The 20,667-nt window shown below is 44.5% G+C and overlaps 3 protein-coding genes across 4 annotated transcripts in view; 1 reads left to right on the forward strand and 2 right to left on the reverse strand.

Annotated features, from left to right (window-relative positions):
• The window catches only part of LOC307225009 (uncharacterized protein), a 202,114-nt gene that overhangs the window by 165,523 nt on the left and 15,924 nt on the right, over nucleotides 1-20,667 (forward strand). The gene's annotated exons all lie outside the window — the stretch shown is intronic.
• LOC307225018 (uncharacterized protein) overlaps nucleotides 1-20,667 on the reverse strand; it is a 48,724-nt gene that overhangs the window by 26,377 nt on the left and 1,680 nt on the right. Inside the window, exon 2 of one of the 2 annotated variants that reach the window (XM_079992620.1) lies at nucleotides 12,913-13,057. The exons of the other annotated variant lie outside the window; for it this stretch is intronic. The gene's annotated coding sequence lies outside the window, so the exon portion shown is untranslated. The remainder of the gene's footprint in view (nucleotides 1-12,912; nucleotides 13,058-20,667) is intronic. 2 annotated transcript variants of the gene reach the window in all.
• LOC307224827 (uncharacterized protein) lies at nucleotides 2,399-4,822 on the reverse strand (the record flags this gene model as incomplete). Its single annotated transcript, XM_079991954.1, has 2 exons — nucleotides 2,399-2,411; nucleotides 3,810-4,822. The coding sequence occupies 2 exons, from the start codon at nucleotides 4,820-4,822 to the stop codon at nucleotides 2,399-2,401; spliced, it is 1,026 nt and encodes a 341-aa protein (XP_079848080.1).

The raw sequence follows: 20,667 nt of genomic DNA on the forward strand, positions 1-20,667 counted from the left end.
CAAAGAATAGCAAGGAGAGACAAGAAGACCTTCTTAAACAAGCAATGCAAAGAAATAGAGGAAAGCAATAGAATGGGAAGAACCAGAGATCTGTTCAAGAAAATTGGAGATATGAAAGGAACATTTCGCACAAAGAATTCCATAATAAAGGACAAAAGTGGAAAGGACCTAACAGAAGCAGAAGACATCAAGAAGAGGTGGCAAGAATACACAGAGGAATTATACCAGAAAGAAACGGATGTCTCATATACCCCAGGTAGTGTGGTTGCTGACCTTGAGCCAGACATCCTGGAGAGTGAAGTCAAATGGGCCTTAGAAAGCACTGCAAATAACAAGGCCAGTGGAAGTGATGGTATTCCAGCTGAACTATTTAAAATTTTAAAAGATGATGCTGTTAAGGTGCTACACTCAATATGCCAGCAAGTTTGGAAAACTCAGCAGTGGCCAGAAGATTGGAGAAGATCAGTCTACATCCCAATCCCAAAGAAGGGCAGTGCCAAAGAATGCTCCAACTATCGCACAATTGCACTAATTTCTCACGCTAGCAAGGTTATGCTTAAAATTCTACAAGGAAGGCTCAAGCAGTATGTGGACCGAGAACTCCCAGAAGTGCAAGCTGGATTTAGAAGAGGCAGAGGAACCAGAGACCAAATTGCAAACATGCGCTGGATTATGGAGAAAGCTAGAGAGTTCCAGAAAGACATTTACTTCTGCTTCATTGACTATGCAAAAGCCTTTGACTGTGTCGACCATGGCAAACTATGGCAAGTTCTTAAAGAAATGGGAGTGCCTGATCACCTCATCTGTCTCCTGAGAAATCTCTATGTGGGACAAGAAGCTACAGTTAGAACTGGATATGGAACAACTGACTGGTTCAAAATTGGGAAAGGAGTACGACAAGGCTGCATCTTGTCTCCCTGCTTATTTAACTTATATGCAGAATTCATCATGCGAAAGGCTGGGCTGGATGAATCCCTAGCCGGAATTAAGATTGCCGGAAGAAATATCAACAACCTCAGATATGCAGATGACACAACCTTGATGGCAGAAAGTGAGGAGGAATTAAAGAACCTTTTATTGAGGGTGAAAGAGGAGAGTGCAAAATATGGTCTGAAGCTCAACATCAAAAAAACAAAGATCATGGCTACTGGTCCCATCACCTCCTGGCAAATAGAAGGGGAAGAAATGGAGGCAGTGAGAGATTTTACTTTCTTGGGCTCCATGATCACTGCAGATGGTGACAGCAGCCACGAAATTAAAAGACGCCTGCTTCTTGGGAGAAGGGCAATGACAGGCCTAGACAGCATCTTGAGAAGTAGAGACATCACCTTGCCAACAAAGGTCCGTATAGTTAAAGCTATGGTTTTCCCAGTAGTGATGTATGGAAGTGAGAGCTGGACCATAAAGAAGGCTGATCGCCGAAGAATTGATGCTTTTGAATTATGGTGCTGGAGGAGACTCTTGAGAGTCCCATGGACTGCAAGAAGATCAAACCTCTCCATTCTGAAGGAAATCAGCCCTGAGTGCTCACTGGAAGGACAGATTGTGAAGCTGAGGCTCCAATACTTTGGCCACCTCATGAGAAGAGAAGACTCCCTGGAGAAGACCCTGATGTTGGGAAAGATGGAGGGCACAAGGAGAAGGGGGCGACAGAGGACGAGATGGTTGGATAGTGTTTTTGAGGTTACCAGCATGAGTCTGACCAAGCTGCGGGGGGCAGTGGAGGACAGGAGTGCCTGGCGTTCTCTGGTCCATGGGGTCACGAAGAGTCGGACACGACTAAACGACTAAACAACAACAACAACATATAAACACTGATCCTCTGGCAGGAAGAATAATAACTTCTGGGACTATGGAAAAGGACTATCTTCCCCAAACCCCAGAATAAGCAGGAGCTCTGGGGTTGCCCCATGGGGTTCGTGAGGGAAGATGGGCCCCCAGGAGACTTCCCTGGTACCTGCAGCCCCTCCTTCCCCCTCTTGCAATAAGGCTTGGGGGAAAATCTCCCATTAAATGACAGTATTTTAAGTTTTCTTCAGAACACGTAGGAGGCAGGGAGACGTTCTGGTGAAGTAGCAGTGTTTGGAGATCACGCAGTGGGGGGGGTGAGAGAGTTTGGTGCAGAAACCAGTCACACACAGATGCAGCCGTCTTGCATGCTTAAGTACAGCAACTCCAAGGCATGGGCCAAGTAGCAGCAGGGTAGGGGCCATGTGTAGAGCAATTCCCACGCTGAGGACAAAAACACATACAGAGGCAGCAGGACTTCTTCAGTAATAGTTTACTGAGCTTTCAAAGCATACAGTTCTCACTGGGTCCCCAGTGAGGCACAAAACGTAGCTTCTGAGAGCAAATCCAGTTTCAGCAGTAAAAAAATACAGCACACAGGATATCTAAGTCAGGCACACAAACTGGCAGAAGGGAGCAAGGGAGGAAAGAGGCTGGAAGGACACAGGGCAATGGAGGTGTGTCTTTCGCTTCCTGTCGTCTGGGAGGGAAGTCAGCAACTCAGCATATTCAGGGGCATCACGAAGAAAAGCTACTTCCAGGCAAATGGGCACCCCAGAAACACACACTGTGATTCTTGGTGTGTTGCCATATCAATTGTTTTTGAAAGGTTATCATTATGTGGTCAAGAAAACAGAACTGTACAATATATCGCTCAGCCCTAATCCCCACTCACCACCAGGAATCCAGATAAACCCTCTCGCCTTCTCTATCAAGAGGTACTTTAAATATTAGATAATAATTACGTTGTTTGACATTGCCTTCAATATTTCATTACTATGCAATTTTACATATAAACACCAAAACTTCACATACACATCATGCATTTAAGACTGATTTCCTGCTGAGTTCATTGTGTAAAGAAAAGAGTGGACTCTGAAAGAAACACGTTCCTCACTCCATACATCTAAATGGGTTCTCCTCTCTGAGTCCTTAGATGTTCCTTAAACACTCCGTTATGAGTAAAGCACTTTCTGCAATCTTTGCATTTAAACTACTTCTCTTTGAGTTTGTTGATGTAGGACTTCCACTAGGACTGAACCTCTGTCTACTTGACATTTATATGGTTTGTCTCATGTGTGAGTTTGTTGACAATAATCAAGGGTTCTACTCTGACTGCAGCCCCTTCCACACACAATGCATTTATATGGTTTCTTCTCTGTGTGTCTGCAGATGTCTTCCTCTAATATTTCCACTCTGATTGAAGCTTTTTCTGCACTCCATTCATTAAAATGATCCCTGTGTGAGTCTGGTGATGTCTATTGAGGTGTCCACTCCGACTGAAGCTCTTTCCACACTCCATACATTTATATGGTTTCTCCCCTGTGTGAGTCTGTTGATGTCTATTGAGGTGCCCACTCTGACTGAAGCTCTTTCCACACTCCATACATTTATATGGTTTCTCCCCTGTGTGAGTCCGTTGGTGTAGTTGAAGGGTTGAATTGCAACTGAAGCTCTTTCCACACTGCATGCATTCGCATGGTTTTTCACCCGTGTGAGTTCGTTGGTGTAATTTCAGACTTCCATTCTGACTGAAGCTCTTTCCACACTCCCTGCATTTGAATGGTTTCTCCCCCGTGTGAATCTGTTGGTGTTTATTGAGGTGTCCTCTCTGACTGAAGCTCTTTCCACATTCCATACATTCATATGGTTTTTCACCCGTGTGAGTACGTTGATGGGTTTTAAGGCTTGCATTGTGACTGAAGCTCTTTCCACACTCAATACATTTAAATGGTTTCTCCCCTGTGTGAGTCCGTTGATGTGATCTAAGGACTGTATGGAAACAGAAACTTTTTCCGCACTCCATACATTCATATGGTTTTTCACCTGTGTGAGTCAGTTGGTGTAATTTAAGGTATCCATTGTTACTGAAGTTCTTTCCACAATACACACATTTAACAGGTTTTTCCCCTGTGTGAGTCTGTTCATGTATTCTAAGGTTTCCACTTCTACTGAAGTTCTTTCCGCACTGTATGCATTTAAATCGTTTCTTACCAATGTGAGTGTCTTGATGTGTTCTAAGGCTTCCACTATAACTGAAGCTCATTCCACACTCCATACATTCATATGGTTTTTCACCTGTGTGAATCCGTTGGTGTAATTTAAGGTTTCCATTCTGACTGAAACTTTTCCCACACTCCCTGCATTTAAAAGGTTTTTCCCCTGTGTGAGTCCGTTGGTGTAATTTAAGGTTTCCATTCTGACTGAAACTTTTCCCACACTCCCTGCATTTAAAAGGTTTTTCCCCTGTGTGAGTCCGTTCGTGTAATTTAAGTTTTCCACTCTCACTGAAGTTCTTACCACACTCCATGCATTCATATGGTTTCTCCCCCGTGTGAGTTTGTTGATGTTTATTGAAGTGTCCACTCTGACTGAAGCTCTTTCCACATTCCATACATTCATATGGTTTTTCACCCGTGTGAGTCCGTTCATGTAATTTAAGGTATCCACTCTGGCTGAAACTCTTCCCACACTCCCCACATTTAAATGGTTTCTCCCCTGTGTGAGTCCGTTCATGTAATTTAAGGTATGCACTCTGACTGAAACTCTTCCCACACTCCCCACATTTAAATGGTTTCTCCCCTGTGTGAGTCTGTTGATGTTTATTGAGGTGTCCACTCCAACTGAATCTCTTTCCACACTCTATACATTTAAATCTTTTCTTACCAATGTGAGTCTCTTGGTGTGTTCTAAGGGCTGCATTGAAACTGAAGCTCTTTCCACATTCCATGCATTTATATGGTTTGTCCCCTGTGTGAGTCCGTTCATGTAATTTAAGGTATCCACTCTGACTGAAACTCTTTCCACACTCCATACATTTATATGGTTTTTCACCCGTGTGAGTCCGCTGATGTGAACTTAGGTGTCCACTCTGACTGAAGCTTTTTTCCACACTCCATGCATTTAAATGGTTTTTCCCCTGTGTGAGTCCGCTGATGTGAACTTAGGTGTCCACTCTTACTGAAGCTTTTTCCGCACTCCATGCATTTAAATGGTTTTTCCCCTGTGTGTGTCCGCTGGTGTATATTGAGTCCACTCTGACTGAAGTTCTTCCCACACTCCCTGCATTGGAATCCTTTCTTGCCCATGTGAGTCCCCTGATGTGTTCTAAGTTTTCCACTATTAATGAAACTTTTCCCATACGCCATACCTTTAAATGGTTTCTTCCCTGTTTGAGTTCATTGATGTGAGCTATGTGTGCTCATTCAATGAAGCATATTCCGCATTTCACACATTTATTTTCTATTCCTAATGAAACGATAGGTGACCCGTCCCCTGGAGTTCTGACTGTCTTCTCCATAACCTTCTTCATTGTGAGAGGAAAGCAAATCCTGTTTGGGTTTCAAGGAAGAGAACAAAGGGAAAGAGAACACATCAAGCGCCATTAGCCCCTTCTCCTATTTCAACATCTCCTACATTCCCCCGCCTCCTACCCATGTTCCCAATTTTTTTGGAAATGAAAAAGCAATGTCATCAAATGATAGTAATGCATCACCACCTTTCATAATCCTCAATCATTGTTAATAAAGCAGCATGATCTTGGAATACAGCCTTTTCAAATCAATTGTTTCCTCACAGGAAAGTCAGCTGCTCTCTGTCCGTGAACAGGCCTTCTCTTTCTCTGGTCCATCGTTCCTTTGGACATTCCCCATCCTCTGCATCATAATCCTCCATCCACCTCTAGATCTTCATGAATCACCTTCAAAGTCCCATTGGCCTCAGGAGATCCATGTGGACCATTTTGGGAGGCCCAGGTCTACGTCTTTTCTGGGGAATGTGGTCTGGGTCAGTCAGAGAGCTAGTGACAAGGCTTGGTGCTTGGGGTCAGCTGAATGGGTGCTCAGGGAAGCTCCTGTTCTTGGAGATGGACCTCTGTCTACATGCCTCACATTGCATGGAGAGAGCAGGAGAAGCAGAAGGAAAGCAGATGGCACATGGGAATCCCAGGCGGAAACACCCACCCCCATTGCTCCTTATAATAATGATGTGCTGCCTGATCCTGTGCTTGTCTTCTGACAGATGACTATCCTAATCTGGCACTGACAAAGCTGGATATTCAAGGAAAATAGATAACTGTACTTAATGGAAACTTCATCCTTGAATAGGTAGTATTGATTCATTAATGGGCTGAAGTTGTGTTATTTATGAAGACATGAATTTATTCATGATCTGTCTTAAATATCATAATTATAGGATGTCTTGGGGTGTTAGAGGAGCGGTAGTACAGAGACTTCCGGGTTGGCGCCTCCGGTAATGGCGGAATTCCTCTGATCGGGAGGTATTTGCCTCGTGGAAATCTGGGCCTGGCCGCCACGGCGAAGGTGGAGACCCACTAAAAATCACAGGCGGGTGAAGCCTGTGAACGTGGGATTAGGCGGGCACCTTTCGCGCCTCCCCCACTCGCGGGGAAACCCGGTTTCGGAGCGATGTGGGGTGAGTGGAGCGGTGCTTCAAATTGACTGCTTCTTCCACGGAGTGAAGCCGCATAGCTGTTGCCGGAAAGCGCTGACTTTTTCCTGTGGACAATTTTATCTTAAAGCAACTACCCGTGAGTAGAACGGAGAATTAGATTTTTAAACGTCTTAATTTGGCACCGAAACGGGGAGGTTTAAAACAGGAAGTCCGCCTTCCCCTTTTGTAAATAGACTGAAGCAAAGAGACTGTAAGCTAAAATCTTGGAAAGCCTACTGTAAAGGACAAAATTTCCATCGGTAGAAAACATCAAACCCCCCTTGGAAGCAGGAGAAGAGGGGGGGGGGAGTTTTGGAATTTGTGTGCCTGCAGGAAAGAGTGAAGAAAGTTAAAATACCACCACTCCGAACTTGGAAACGGGCTGCTAGTAAGACTTACGTTTTTGGATTGCTCATTGATAGTGAATAGAACGTTCGCTGACAGCTAGCTAAATAAGAGAGATACATTGTTTCCATTCTATCCGTCTGCTCTTAAAAAGGAGTAAAAGTAACTGAAAATTGAAACTAACTTTATTGTTTGAACTGTGTTTAAAAGGACTAATACAAATAGAATCTGTTTCCCTCTAGCGGAAGCCTTTGAAACTGTTATAAGAGCTGAGCTGGGGGAATTTCCAGCTGTAAGATAAAAAGCTGTGAGATTCTGGGACTGACCTTGAATCGGTCAAGAATGTTGACAGAAGAGGCCTTAGTGGCTGCATTATGCAAGATAAATGACTCACTGGAACAGCTTCACAAGAAGCTGGATTTAAATACAAAAAGTATAAATAATTTGGGACAAAAGGTGAACATCAATACAGAAACTATCCAGAAATTGACACAGGAATCTACTTTGACATGGCAAACTGCTGAGAAGGCTAGAGAGAAAGCTGTTGCCGTTGAACCTAAAGTAACACAATTGAAGAGAGAAAGAGTCCCAGCCTCACACATGCAACTTGATGATCATAAGTTGATGCCTGTCATGATTGAATCCAAAGAAAAACAGATTTTGAGGATCAGAGCCCTGTTTGAACTGGATTTGATGGACTTCCTCACACAGGAATTTGCTGTTTCTTGGGACCTGGACTTGGGTCAAGAATAGACTAAAATTGTGAGGGCCTTCAGACTTGGAAGAGGAGGGGAAAAAGAGAAGAACAAAATAAGAGACTGTTGGAACTACCAGAAGAACTTAGAAGAAGAACAGTCAAGAGAGGAAATTTTTAAAGACGTTCTGAAATACCTTTTGGATCTTAGGTCTAACTATGGAGATTTGGCTGCCCTGTCGAGAAGGAATAAAATCATCTTTAGGAGGGAATTTCCCCGAGATCTACTCTTCAGCCTCAAAGGAAGGAAAATAAAAATAAGATCAGTAGAAGACAAAGCAAAGCTCCTGTATAAGCACGAAGAAGACTTGCAGAAGGGACTTGGAAAAGAGTTAAGAGCCTCGGACAGAAGATCACCAGGTTGATGGACTATATGGAATTGGTGGAAATGACTGGCAGAATCCGAGACCAGGGAGAAGAGATGGTGGAAGAAGATTGGAAAAAGTTTAAAGACTATTTATAGAAATATTGTAAAATTGACGAATGTTGGGGAAATGTTGGAATGAAGTTATATGGCTTTAGTAGAAATGTTTTAAGGAATTAAGTATAGATAGACTATTAGAGTATTAAGGAAAAATAAGGTTAGAATATGTTAAGATAAATGTAGTACAGAAAACAGAGAAAGATGGAAAGGAATTGCTGAAACAATTAACAGAAGTGGAATACAAAAAGGGAGGTGTGAGGAGGTCGTTGAAACAAGTAAATGAAAGATATGACATTGAAATTGTATGATGTGTGTTTTAAATTGTTTTTGTTTGGTCTTATTTAGTTTATTGTGTTAGTCCTGAAGCCTCATAAGAACTGCTTGCTGCCTGCTGCCTGCTGCCTGCTGCCCAGGAGGACTCCGCTGAGTGAGTGCCTGTGGGCCGTGCTCTTGCCACTTACCATCTGGCCTGGGGCGGGGCCTGAAGCCTCACAAGGACTGCTTGGTGCTTGCTGCCTGCTGCCCAGGAAGACTCCCCTGAGTGAGTGCCTGAGGGACCTGCTCTTGCCACTTACCATCTGGCCTGGGAAGGGGCCTGAAGCCTCACAAGGACTGCTTGGTGCTTGCTGCCTGCTGCCCAGGAGGACTCCCCTGAGTGAGTGCTTGAGGGCCCTGCTCTTGCCACTTACCATCTGGCCTGGGGCGGGGCCTGAAGCCTCATAAGGACTGCATGCGGCTTGCTGCCTGCTGCCCAGGAGGACTCCCCTGAGTGAGTGCTTGAGGGCCCTGCTCTTGCCACTTACCACCTGGCCCGGGGCGGGGCCTGACAGGCCTCACTAGGACAGTTGCTGTTACTGCAAGAGGGGCACAGAGTGTTTTTAAAATGTTTTTTAAAATTTCTTTTGGATTTTTTGAATGTGGGGGTGGGGGTGGGATGGATGTTTGGTTGGGCTTGGGGAATTTTTTTGATTTTGATGTTTTTGTAATTTTTACAGTTTTTTGTTTGTATTGCTTTATTGGGTTTGTTTGTTTGTTTAAGGTGTTGTTTTGTTCTTAGGGGGAGGGTTCAGGGCTGCCGGGGAGTGGGCTGGGGCATGTTCCACAGGGGGGGATGCACTGGGACAACCGATCTCAGTGATCACGGGTAGGAGGAGGAGTTACGCTAAGACCAGACCATGTCATTACAGAGGAGGCAGGTTTAGTCGTTGTCTGAGGACTATTCCTGCCTCCGGGTCTGGTCCTGACCGGATGGATACTAGAATCAGCAAGGGATACCCACATGACCTGAAGGTGCTGCTGTGCAATGCCAGGTCAATGATATCATAAGACCACTGCCATCCATGTCTTGATCATGGATGGAGGACTTGACCAGGCATGTGTAACAGAGACTTGGTTGGATGAAGCAGATGGGCCTGTCCTTGCCGCTGCTTGTCCACCAAGTTTCTCTTACGCACAGCAACCCAGGTCATGTGGGTGGGGTGGGGGGGTTGCAGTGATTTTTAGGAAGTCATTAGTTTGCACCAGGTGTCCTATTGGGAAGACCCAGTTTTCCGAGTGCATGTTTTGGAAGTTGGGCAATAGGGGCAGTACAGGATTCCTTTTGGTGTACTGACCTCCCCGCTGCACCAAGGATGCCCTGCCCGAGCTGCTTCAGGTCGTGGCGGATGTTCTCCTGGAGACACCTAGCTTGGTTGTCCTGGGGGATTTTAACACCCATGCCGACACGACCTTACAAGGGGCCGCTCGGGACTTCGTGGAAAGCATGGCCTCCATGGGGCTGTCCCTGAATAAGTCTGGCCCAACCCATAGCCGCGGACATGCCTTGGACCTGGTGTTTACCTCTATGGATGTTGGTGATCTGACACTAAGTAAAAGCGAAATGAAAGAAGTGCCATGGTCAGATCACTTCCTGGTGCAACTGGACTTCTCTGCGACCCACCCCCTCTGCAGGGAGGTGGGACCAATTTGGATGGTCCGCCCCCGCCACTTAATGGATCCAAATGGTTTCCAGAGAGTGGTAGGGGATGATGCTTTATCCCATGTTGATGGCCTTTCAGCTGATTCCTTGGTGGCCCACTGGAATGTGGAGTTAACCAGGGCTATTGACTTATTGACTCCGAAGCGCCCTCTCCGATTGTATGGAGCCCGGAGAGCCCCGTGGTTTTCCATGGATCTGAGGGCAATGAAACAATCGTTGAGACAGCTAGAGCGCCGGTGGCGGATAACTCATTCCGAATCTGACCGGACACAGGTTAGAGCTCAACATCGAGCCTACCAAGTGGCGATAGCGATGGCGAAGAAGAATTTCTTCACCGCCTCTATTGCATCTGCAGAAAACAGCAGCAGGAGACTTTTTCAGGTGGTTCACAATTTAGCGGAACCACCTGCAACATCGGGGCCCAGTACGGGCCACATGTTCTCCTGCAATGATTTTGCAAAGTTTTTTGCAGATAAAATCGCTCAGATTCGGGAAGAAGTAGACTCCACCGTGGGAGCAGGGCCGGGGCAGGAGAGTGCTAGAGTTTTGTCTAGTCAAGTTGAGTGGGATCAATTCCAATCTGTTACCTCCGAGGATGTGGACAGGCTGCTTGGACGAGTGAAACCAACCACCTGTTTCCTGGATCCTTGCCCATCCTGGCTTATAAAAGCTAGCCGGGAAGGACTGGGCGATGGGCTTCGTGGGGTGGTGAATGCTTCCCTCCGTGAGGGAGCCTTCCCAGACCCGCTGAAAGAGGCAGTTATTAAACCGCTTCTTAAAAAAGCATCTTTAGATGCGGCCACAATGGCCAACTATCGCCCAGTCTCAAATCTTCCATTCTTGGGCAAGGTGATTGAGCAAGTGGTTGCTGAACAACTCCAGGCACGCCTGGAAGAAGAGGACCATTTGGATCCCTTCCAGTCGGGATTCAGGCCTCATCATGGGACTGAAACTGCCTTGGTCACACTGGCTGATGATCTCCGGCGGGCTAGGGACAAAGGTGAGAGCTGTTTCCTAGTTCTGCTGGATCTCTCAGTGGCGTTTGATACCATCGAACATAACATCCTTCTGGACCGTCTTGAGGGGCTGGGAGCTGGGGGCACTGTCATACAGTGGTTCCACTCCTTCCTCCTGGGCCGTGTTCAGAAAGTGGTGGGGGGGGGGGATGAGTGTTCAGATCCCTGGGCTCTCACTTGTGGGGTGCCTCAGGGTTCTGTCCTCTCCCCCATGCTTTTCAACATTTACATGCAGCCGCTGGGAGAGATCATCAGGAGGTTTGGGCTGGGTGTTCATCAGTATGCGGATGATACCCAGCTCTACCTCTCTTTTAAATCAGAACCAGTGAAGGCGGTGAAGGTCCTGTGTGAATGTCTGGAGGTGGTTGGAGGATGGATGGCGGCTAACAGATTGAGGTTGAATCCTGACAAGACAGAAGTGCTGTTTTGGGGGGACAGGAGGCGGGCAGGTGTGGAGGATTCCCTGGTCCTGAATGGGGTAACTGTGCCCCTGTGAAGGACCAGGTGCACAGCCTGGGAGTCATTTTGGACTCACAGCTGTCCATGGAGGCACAGGTCAAATCTGTGTCCAGGGCAGCTGTTTACCAGCTCCATCTGGTACGTAGGCTGAGACCCTATCTGCCTGCGGACTGTCTCGCCAGAGTGGTGCATGCTCTGGTTATCTCCCGCTTGGACTACTGCAATGCACTCTACATGGGGCTACCTTTGAAGGTGACTCTGAAACTACAACTAATCCAGAATGCGGCAGCTAGACTGGTGACTGGGGGCGACCGCCGAGACCATATAACACCGGTCTTGAAAGACCTACACTGGCTCCCAGTACGTTTCCGAGCACAATTCAAAGTGCTGGTGTTGACCTTTAAAGCCCTAAACGGCCTCGGCCCAGTATACCTGAAGGAGCGTCTCCACCCCCATTGTTCTGCCCAGACGCTGAGGTCCAGTGCCGAGGGCCTTCTGGCAGTTCCCTCATTGCGAGAAGTAAAGCTACAGGGAACCAGGCAGAGGGCCTTCTCGGTAGTGGTGCCCGCCCTGTGGAACACCCTCCCACCAGATGTCAAAGCGATAAACAACTACCTGACATTCAGAAGACATCTTAAGGCAGCCCTGTTCAGGGAAGTTTTTAACGTGTGATATTTTACTGTATTTTTGGTTTCTATGGAAGCCGCCCAGAGTGCCTGGGGAGGCCCAGCCAGATGGGCGGGGTATAAATAAATTATTATTATTATTATTATTATTATTATTATTATTATTATTAGTGTTGTGTAATGTTTATATATTGTATTGTATTGTTTTCTTTTTTCTTCTCTTCTCTTTCTCTTTTTTGTAGTGTTTAAAAGTAATAAATATTTTAAAAAAATATATAGAGGAGCGGTAGTACCTTTGCTCATCTTAAAAAGCAGAGAAATCACCTTGCCAACAAAGGTCCGTATAGTAAAAGCTATGATTTTCCCAGTAGTGATGTATGGAAGTGAGAGCTGGACCATCAAGAAGGCTGATCGCCGAAGAATTGATGCTTTTGAATTCTGGTGCTGGAGCTGTAGTCCCATGGACTGCAAGAAGATCAAACCTCTCCATTCTGAAGGAAATCAGCCCTGAGTGTTCACTGGAAAGACAGATTGTGAAGCTGAGGCTCCAAGACTTTGGCCACCTCATGAGAAGAGAAGACTCCCTGGAAAAGACCCTGATGTTGGGAAAGATGGAGGGCACAAGGAGAAGGGGACGACAGAGGACGAGATGGTGGGACAGTGTTCTCGAAGCTACCAGCATGAGGGAGGCAGTGGAAGACAGGAGTGCCTGGCGTGCTCTGGTCCAGGGGGGCACGAAGAGGTGGACAGGACTAAATGACTAAACAACAGTACCTTTGGTGGGGGTCATGCTGTGCACCTTCTGGGGTAATCTATCCACCATTGGTCCCCACCCTGCACTCAGCTCTCACCTGTGGCTTCCAGAAGCTGTCAGCATGCAACAGGGGCCACAATCCCAGGTACGGCTTCAACCAGCCGGCTAAACCAGTTGAGGATACCTGATGGGTCTCAAATCCTTGGTGGGTTGGGGAATTCTGCTGCAGGTGAAGGCAGGCCCTGGTGGATGGAGAGGAGGAGAACAACAGTGAATCCTACAGTCGAGAAGGCAGAGAACGGCAATGGCGGTCCTCTTCCTTTAGTGAAGGGGAAGCTCCGCGGAAACCGGGTCGTCCGCTACGGCGAAGCGGAGACCCGCGTCGGAAACCCACAGGCAGCAAGAGCCTGTGGTCCTGGGACTCGGCGGGTGCCAGAAGCGGCTCCCGAAACGAAGAAGGAACCCCGTAAGGGGCTCCGGAACGTGGAGGGGGTTCGCGGTGCTGTGAGTCTATCGCTATTCCTGTGGAGTGAAGCCGCACAGCCGCTGTTGGTGAGCGCTGACCTTTTTTCCTGGAAAGATCTGATTTAAAAGCAACAACCCGTGAGCAAAAGGGGAATTTGAACCTAAATTACATCTAAATTTGGCTTAAAGTGGAGAGATGCAAACAGGAAGTCCGTCTTCCGCTGTTGTTTAAACATCAAAGCAAAAGATTGGGACGTTTGGAGCCTTTTGAAGAGGCGTTAAAGAAAGACTGATCTGTGCATTCATTGAAATTGCTTCTGTGTAAAGTGAAGACTTAACTTAACTTTGGGATTTATCTTTTTTATGGACTGTGTTAAACTTCTTCTTTTGAAGCTATAGCTTTCATTGAAAAACTCAGGTATTGGGACTGCCTGAACAATAGAACTGTCAGACTGCAGACTTTGACACTTTGTAATTGGGACTTGCTACAATCTGAGTGTTTATGGACTTGTTATTTTGAAACATCACTGTTGCACTTGTCAGAGACAAAGTAATGCTTTTTAAACCAGCTCTGCTAAATACAAGTTAGCTGAAGGCTTCTGGAAACTAAATTGGATTTTATTGACTTTTACTGACTTGGCTTCTTCCCTTAAGACATTATGAGCTCACTCTAGAGGATTTTGGACTTACAGACGTGACTCAACCTTACTTTCTCTTTCCTTTCCTCTTGTTTGACTGTTTGCTCTCTGGGCTGTTGTATTCCCATGGGAACAACTTGGTTTGACTTTGACTGCTAGACATAATTGGCATGAGTGGTGCAAGAAAAAAAGAGGCCAGAGTTAGAACCAGACAAACAACTTTAGCCTTAGCCTCACAGGCACGTAGATCTTCTGTCCCTACTTTGCCGGTGGCAGGGGAGGAAGAAACTGAGCAATTACAAGAGGAAGATATGGCTGCAGGAGCATTAGGCCCAACTCTAGAGAAAATCCTGGAAAAATTGGAAACTTTGGACAAGAAAGTTGATGAACAAACGACTAAAATTGACCAAAATGCAGCCAGTTTAAACTAAATAACTGATCAAGTGGCTCAGAACGTACAAGCAATTGGACAGTTATCGGAGGCCACTGCAGAAAATCGCAAATTGGCTGAGGCAACTAGCCAAAAAGTTGAAAATTTAGAGCAGGAGGTTAAGCCACTGCATAAACAAGTTGGTGAACAGCAGATGTATTTGTGTATGATTGAACTGCGGAACCGGGAAAATAATTTAAGATTGAGGGCGATACCAGAACTTGAACAAGGAAACCTAATTGAGTTCCTGACTAAAGAGTTTTCTAAATTTTGGCCTTTGGAAGAGGGAAGGGACTTTAAAATTGTGTCGGCCTTCAGACTTGGAAAGTTTGCGAGGAAAGACAAGCCCAGAGACTGTTTGATAACTCTGAGATCGAAGGAGGAAAGAGATAAAATTCTAGGCTTACACTACGGAAAGTCACTGGACATTTTGGATAGAAGAGCTGAAATTTACAAAGACATCCCGAAACAGCTTCTGGACCTTAGATCCACCTATCCTGAACTGGTTAAACTGCTGAGGAGCAACTCAACTATTTTTAGGTGGGAATTTCCTCAGGGACTATCCTTTACCTTCAGAGGGAAGAAGGTCAAAATTAAATCACCTGAAAATAGAGACAAATTTTTGATTGCCTACGGAGAAGACCTTCAAAAAGGGATTGAAATACCTCCGAGGCCTGAATTACAAGTTGTACCTCCACCTTTGGAACCTGAAGACCCAGAAAAAAAGATACCACCACCAGAACAATAACAGATTTATTCAGGATGTCTCTGCAACTTCTGAGCTGGAATATTAATGGCTGCAACTCCCCGGAAAAAAGAGGAAGATATTTCACATATTGAAAAAAGAACAATTGGACATTATTTGTTTGCAAGAAACACATGTGACTAGGCTCCATAAAAAAGTGTTAATAAATAAAAGATTAGGCCAAGAATTTATTTCTTCAGACAGAGTGAAGAAAAGAGGAGTGGTGATTTATGCAAAGGAGAGCCTATCACCAAAACTTATATTTAAAGATGAACAAGGAAGAATTTTGGCAATTGAGATACAACATCAAGGAGAGAAGTTTTTAATATTAGGAATTTATGCACCAAATGAGGGGAAATCGGAATTTTACAAGAAGCTGCATGAGAACATGCTGGATTATCTGGATTATGACAACATCATCATGATGGGAGACATGAATGGAGTGGTATCAACTAACATGGATAAGTCACAAAGCCAAAATGTAACAAAAGATGGCAGACTACCAAAGACCTTTTTTGAACTGACTGACGATATGGACTTGATTGACATTTGGAGGACAAAGAACCCCTTGGGAAGAGAAGGAACATTCTTTTCTGAAGCCCAACTGACATGGACAAGAATCGACCAAATATGGATATCTAGAGGTCTGGCACCTAAGATCAGAAAGGTGGAAATCTGCCCAAAGACCTGCTCCGACCATAACACAGTAAAGATGGATATGAGACTACTACTAACCGGTTCCTTCAGATGGAAGATAAATGACAACTTGTTTCGGGATCAGGAGATCATTACGAAGGCCCAAAAAGTTTTGAAAGACTATTTTGAGATAAATTTGAACACTACGGTGGAAAAAAGAATTATTTGGGACGCAAGCAAGGCTGTGATGAGAGGGTTCTTGATACAACAGAATGTGGTAAAGAAAAGGACACAAAATGAGAAAAAAGACAGAATTTTGGAGAAAATTAAAGAATGTGAGAAGAAATTAAGATCAAAACCGAAGTCACAGCCGATTCTGAGAGAAATTAAACTTTATCAAGCGCAATATTCTAAATTGATAAACCAGGAAATAGAGTGGAAAGTTAAATTAATGAAACAAAGAACATTTGAATCGGCGAACAAATGTGGGAAACTGCTAGCATGGCAGCTGAAGAAGAGACAAAAAATGAACACAGTTACAAATTTAGAGATTGAAGGAAGAAACATACAGAACCCTATGGAGATTAGAAGGTGCTTCCAAAGATATTTCATACAATTGTACACTCAAGGGCCGCAAGATGAGGCTGAGATAGAACAATTTTTGATAAAGAATGGATTACCAAGATTGTCACAAGAAAATAGATCAATCCTGAATTGTAAAATAACACGACAAGAGATTGAACAAGCCATTCAGAACATGCAACTGGGCAAATCCCCAGGGCCCGATGGGCTCACCTCCAAGTACTATAAGATATTGAAAGATTATTTGTTACAACCACTGATGGAGGTAGGCAATGAAATTTTGGAAGGGAAGAAGGCGCCGGAATCGTGGAAAGAGGCTTTTATCACATTGATACCTAAATCAGAAACTGAAAAGACACAACTTAAGAACTACCGTCCCATCTCCCTTTTAAACGTGGATTACAAAATTTTTGCAGACATTTTAGCAAGTAGATTTAAAAAAGTGCTAAATGAAGTAATTCATAAGGACCAGGCAGGCTTTCTCCCAGGCAGACATTTGTTTGCTAATACAAGGAACATTATTGACATTTTGGAACTCCTGCAAACAAATATTAATACAAAAGCTGTGTTAATTTTTACAGATGCGGAGAAGGCCTTTGACAACATTTCCTGGAAATTCATGAAGAAAAATTTGGAAGGGATGGGAGTGGGACGGGGATTTGAAAATGGGATAGATGCAATCTATTCAGAACAAAAGGCTAAACTGATAGTTAACAATGTGGTGACAGAAGAGTTTAAAATTGAAAAAGGAACACGACAAGGCTGCCCTATCTCCCCTTTGTTATTTATTTCGGTCCTGGAGGTGCTCTTGAACATGATTAGAGGAGACCGGTTGGTTGAAGGAATACAGGTCGGAGCGAAACAGTACAAACTTAAAGCTTTTGCAGATGACCTGGTTTTGACATTACAGGAGCCAGAATCTAGTACGAAAAGAGTATTACAACTGATTCAAGAGTTTGGTCGGGTGGCGGGATTCAAATTAAATAAGCAAAAAACTAAGGTATTGGGGAAAAACTTGACAGTTATAGAGTCAGAAAGGTTTCAGAAAGAGACAGAGCTAAATGTGGTTAAAAAAGTAAAATACCTAGGGGTAAATATAACAGCAAAAAATCTGAGTTTATTTAAGGACAATTATGAGAAATGTTGGTTAGAAATTAAGAGAGATTTAGAAAGTTGGACAAGATTGAAACTTTCCTTGTTAGGCCGAATTGCCGCTATAAAGATGAATGTATTGCCAAAGATGCTGTTTTTGTTTCAAACCTTGCAGATAGTGGACAAAACAGAGTGCTTTCGGAAGTGGCAGAGAGATATTTCTAAATTTGTCGGGCAGGGCAAAAAGCCCAGAATTAAGTTCAAGATATTAACTGATGCGAAAGAAAGAGGGGGCTTTGCCCTGCCAGACTTAAGGTTGTATTATGAAGCAGCAGCTTTTTGCTGGCTAAAAGACTGGCTGCTTCTCGAAAACACTGATGTATTAGATTTGGAAGGTTTTAATAATGCTTTTGGTTGGCATGCATATTTATGGTATGACAAGGTTAAGATTAATAAGACTTTCAAGAACCATATTGTCAGAAAAGCAGTGTTTAATGTCTGGATAAAATACAAAGACTTATTGGAAAACAAGACTCCAAGGTGGCTTTCACCATTGGAAGCTAAGGCCCGGAAAAGACTCAATATGGAGGCCAAATGGCCAAAGTATTGGGAAATATTAGAAAAAGATGGAGATAATTGGAAATTGCAGAGTCAGGAGAAAATGAAAGACAAAGTGCGAGATTGGTTACACTACGCCCAGATCAAAGAAGTTTTTAAACTTGATAAAAAGTTAGGATTCCAGGTGGAAAAATCGAAGCTAGAAATGGAATTGTTAGAGCCTAAGACTAAGGTACTTTCAAAAATGTATAACTTGCTGTTGAAGTGGAATACACAAGATGAAATGGTTAAATCGGCTATGATAAAGTGGGCACAGGACATTGGATATAACATCATGTTTGAGGACTGGGAGAGACTGTGGACTACTGGACTGAATTTTACTGCATGTAATGCTTTGAAAGAAAATGTTATGAAAATGATATATAGATGGTATATGACCCCAGTCAAACTTGCAAAAATGTACCACTTGTCTGATAACAAATGTTGGAAATGTAAAGAAAATGAAGAAACATTCTTTCACCTCTGGTGGACGTGCCCTAGAGTGAAGGCTTTCTGGGAAATGATATATAATGAGCTGAAAAAGGTATTTAAGTATACCTTCACTAAGAAACCAGAGGCCTTCCTTTTGGGTATTGTCGGCCAGAAGGTGTTAAAGAAGGATCGAACATTTTTTATGTATGCAACAACAGCAGCAAGGATACTTGTCGCTAAGCACTGGAAAACCCAAGATCTACCCACACTGGAAGAATGGCAGATGCAACTGATAGACTATATGGAACTGGCTGAGATGACTGGCAGAATCCGAGACCTGGGAGAGGAGACGGTGGAAGAAGATTGGAAGAAATTCAAGATTTATTTACAAAAATATTGCAAATTGTATGAATGTTAAGAAGGATGCGAGAGTGTAAACAACTTGGCACCAATAAACTAGATGAAGTGATTTATGAGGATAAGCTAAATTTAAGAAAAGATAAATTTTGGGAAATTTCAGGTTATATTTAAATTTTTTAAGATTTGAATAAAGGATAGTTAAAATCAGAGATATAACATTTGAAAATTAGATAATAAGAATAGAAATAAGGGGATAAATTTGCTGGATAAAATTTTATAAACAGTAACGCAGGAGCGGGAGATGTGAGGGAGTCCAAAGAAGTGAAGAGAATTATGTTAAGAGATGTTATATTGTATTGTTTATTGGCATTGTAATTTAAACAAAATTGTTAATAAAAATTCTTTAAAAAAAAAGAGAGAATGCAGATTCTGCCCATTCTGCAGAGGAAAGTGAAGGGCAGATGGGATCGTCAACTGGGGAAGGGAGCCCATAGAGAGGAAAACTCTGGTCCTAAACCTTCACTGCCTCGTGAGTTATGTTCAGGAGAAGAAAAGGCTATGGAGGGAAACCCACACAAATCCAGAGTGGAGTCTCTAAGAGGGTTGGATGGTGTCCTGCACACCTTCTTCATTCAACTCCTGCAGCCAAGCTGGTGCCAAACCTACTGCTCTGCTTTCCTTGGGACCATATCAGCCGGGCTGAGAAGGGGGTCTGGTTGTCTAGGCAGCCCAGGACCCTCAAACACACTGCCCAGGCTGGCAGTGCTGCTAACACAGCAGTCCCAGGCGGAGAGATGAGCTCAGACCTGTGTATCAAAGTCTGTCCGATGTGGAACAAGGGAAACAGAAACGCTATTTACATCACACGTCACTGTAAAAGTATTCAAAATATTTGTTTTTTGAAGAAAAGACCACCTAGTATCCAATGGCCCCTTGAAAGCTAATGAAGGTCTTGTGGCTGGAGCTTTTGGGGGTGCAGGACCAGGAAAGCTTCTGCAACCATTAACCTTCCAATTGGGATTCAGGCCTCATTGTGGAACTCACACTGCTCTGGTTGCTGTGATTGATTATCTCTGAATGGTCTAGAGTCTGAGGGGGAAGCTGTTTCCTGGTTCTGCTAGATATCCCAGTGGCTTTGGAGACCTTTGGCCATGGTATCCTTCTGGACCCTCTAGAGGAGATGGGGGAACTGCTGTGCAGTGGTTCCCTTCCTTCCTCCTGGGCCATGTCCAGAAAGTGGTGGTCTGGGATCAGTGTTCTGACCCTTGGGCTCTCAGTTGTGGGGTGCCTCAGGGCTCCGTCCCCTCCGCCAAGCCTTTTAATATCTATATGAAGCCTCTGGGAGAGATCAACAGAGGTTTGGGTTGGGTGTTCACCAGTATGCGGATGATACCCAGCTCTTCCTCTCTTTTAAATAGGAACCAGTGAAGGCAGTGAATGCCCTGTGTGCCTGTTTGGAGGTGGTTGGAGGATGGATGGCGGCTAACAGATTGAGGTTGAATCCTGACAAGACAGAAGTACTGTCCCTGGGGGATAGGGGGTGGGCAGATGTGGGGGACTCCCTGGTCCTGATGGGGTAACTGTGCCACTAAAGGACCAGGTGTGCAGCCTCATAGCTGTTCAGGGAGGTGCAGGTCAATTCTGCCAGCTGCATCTGGTACACAGGATGAGGCCCTTCCTTCCCACGGACTGCCTCGCCAGAGTGGTGCATGCTCTGGTTATCTCCTGCTTGGACTACTGCCATGTGCTCTACATGGGACTACCTTTGAAGGTGACTCAGAAACTTCAACTAATCCAGAATGGGGGAGCTAGACAACTGAAAGGGAGAAGCTACTGGGACAGGCTGTTTTCTCTAGCTGGAACATTTTAGCTGAT

Source organism: Podarcis cretensis (assembly GCF_951804945.1).
Source record: "Podarcis cretensis genome assembly, chromosome: 10".
Taxonomy (NCBI): Eukaryota; Metazoa; Chordata; class Lepidosauria; order Squamata; family Lacertidae; genus Podarcis; species Podarcis cretensis.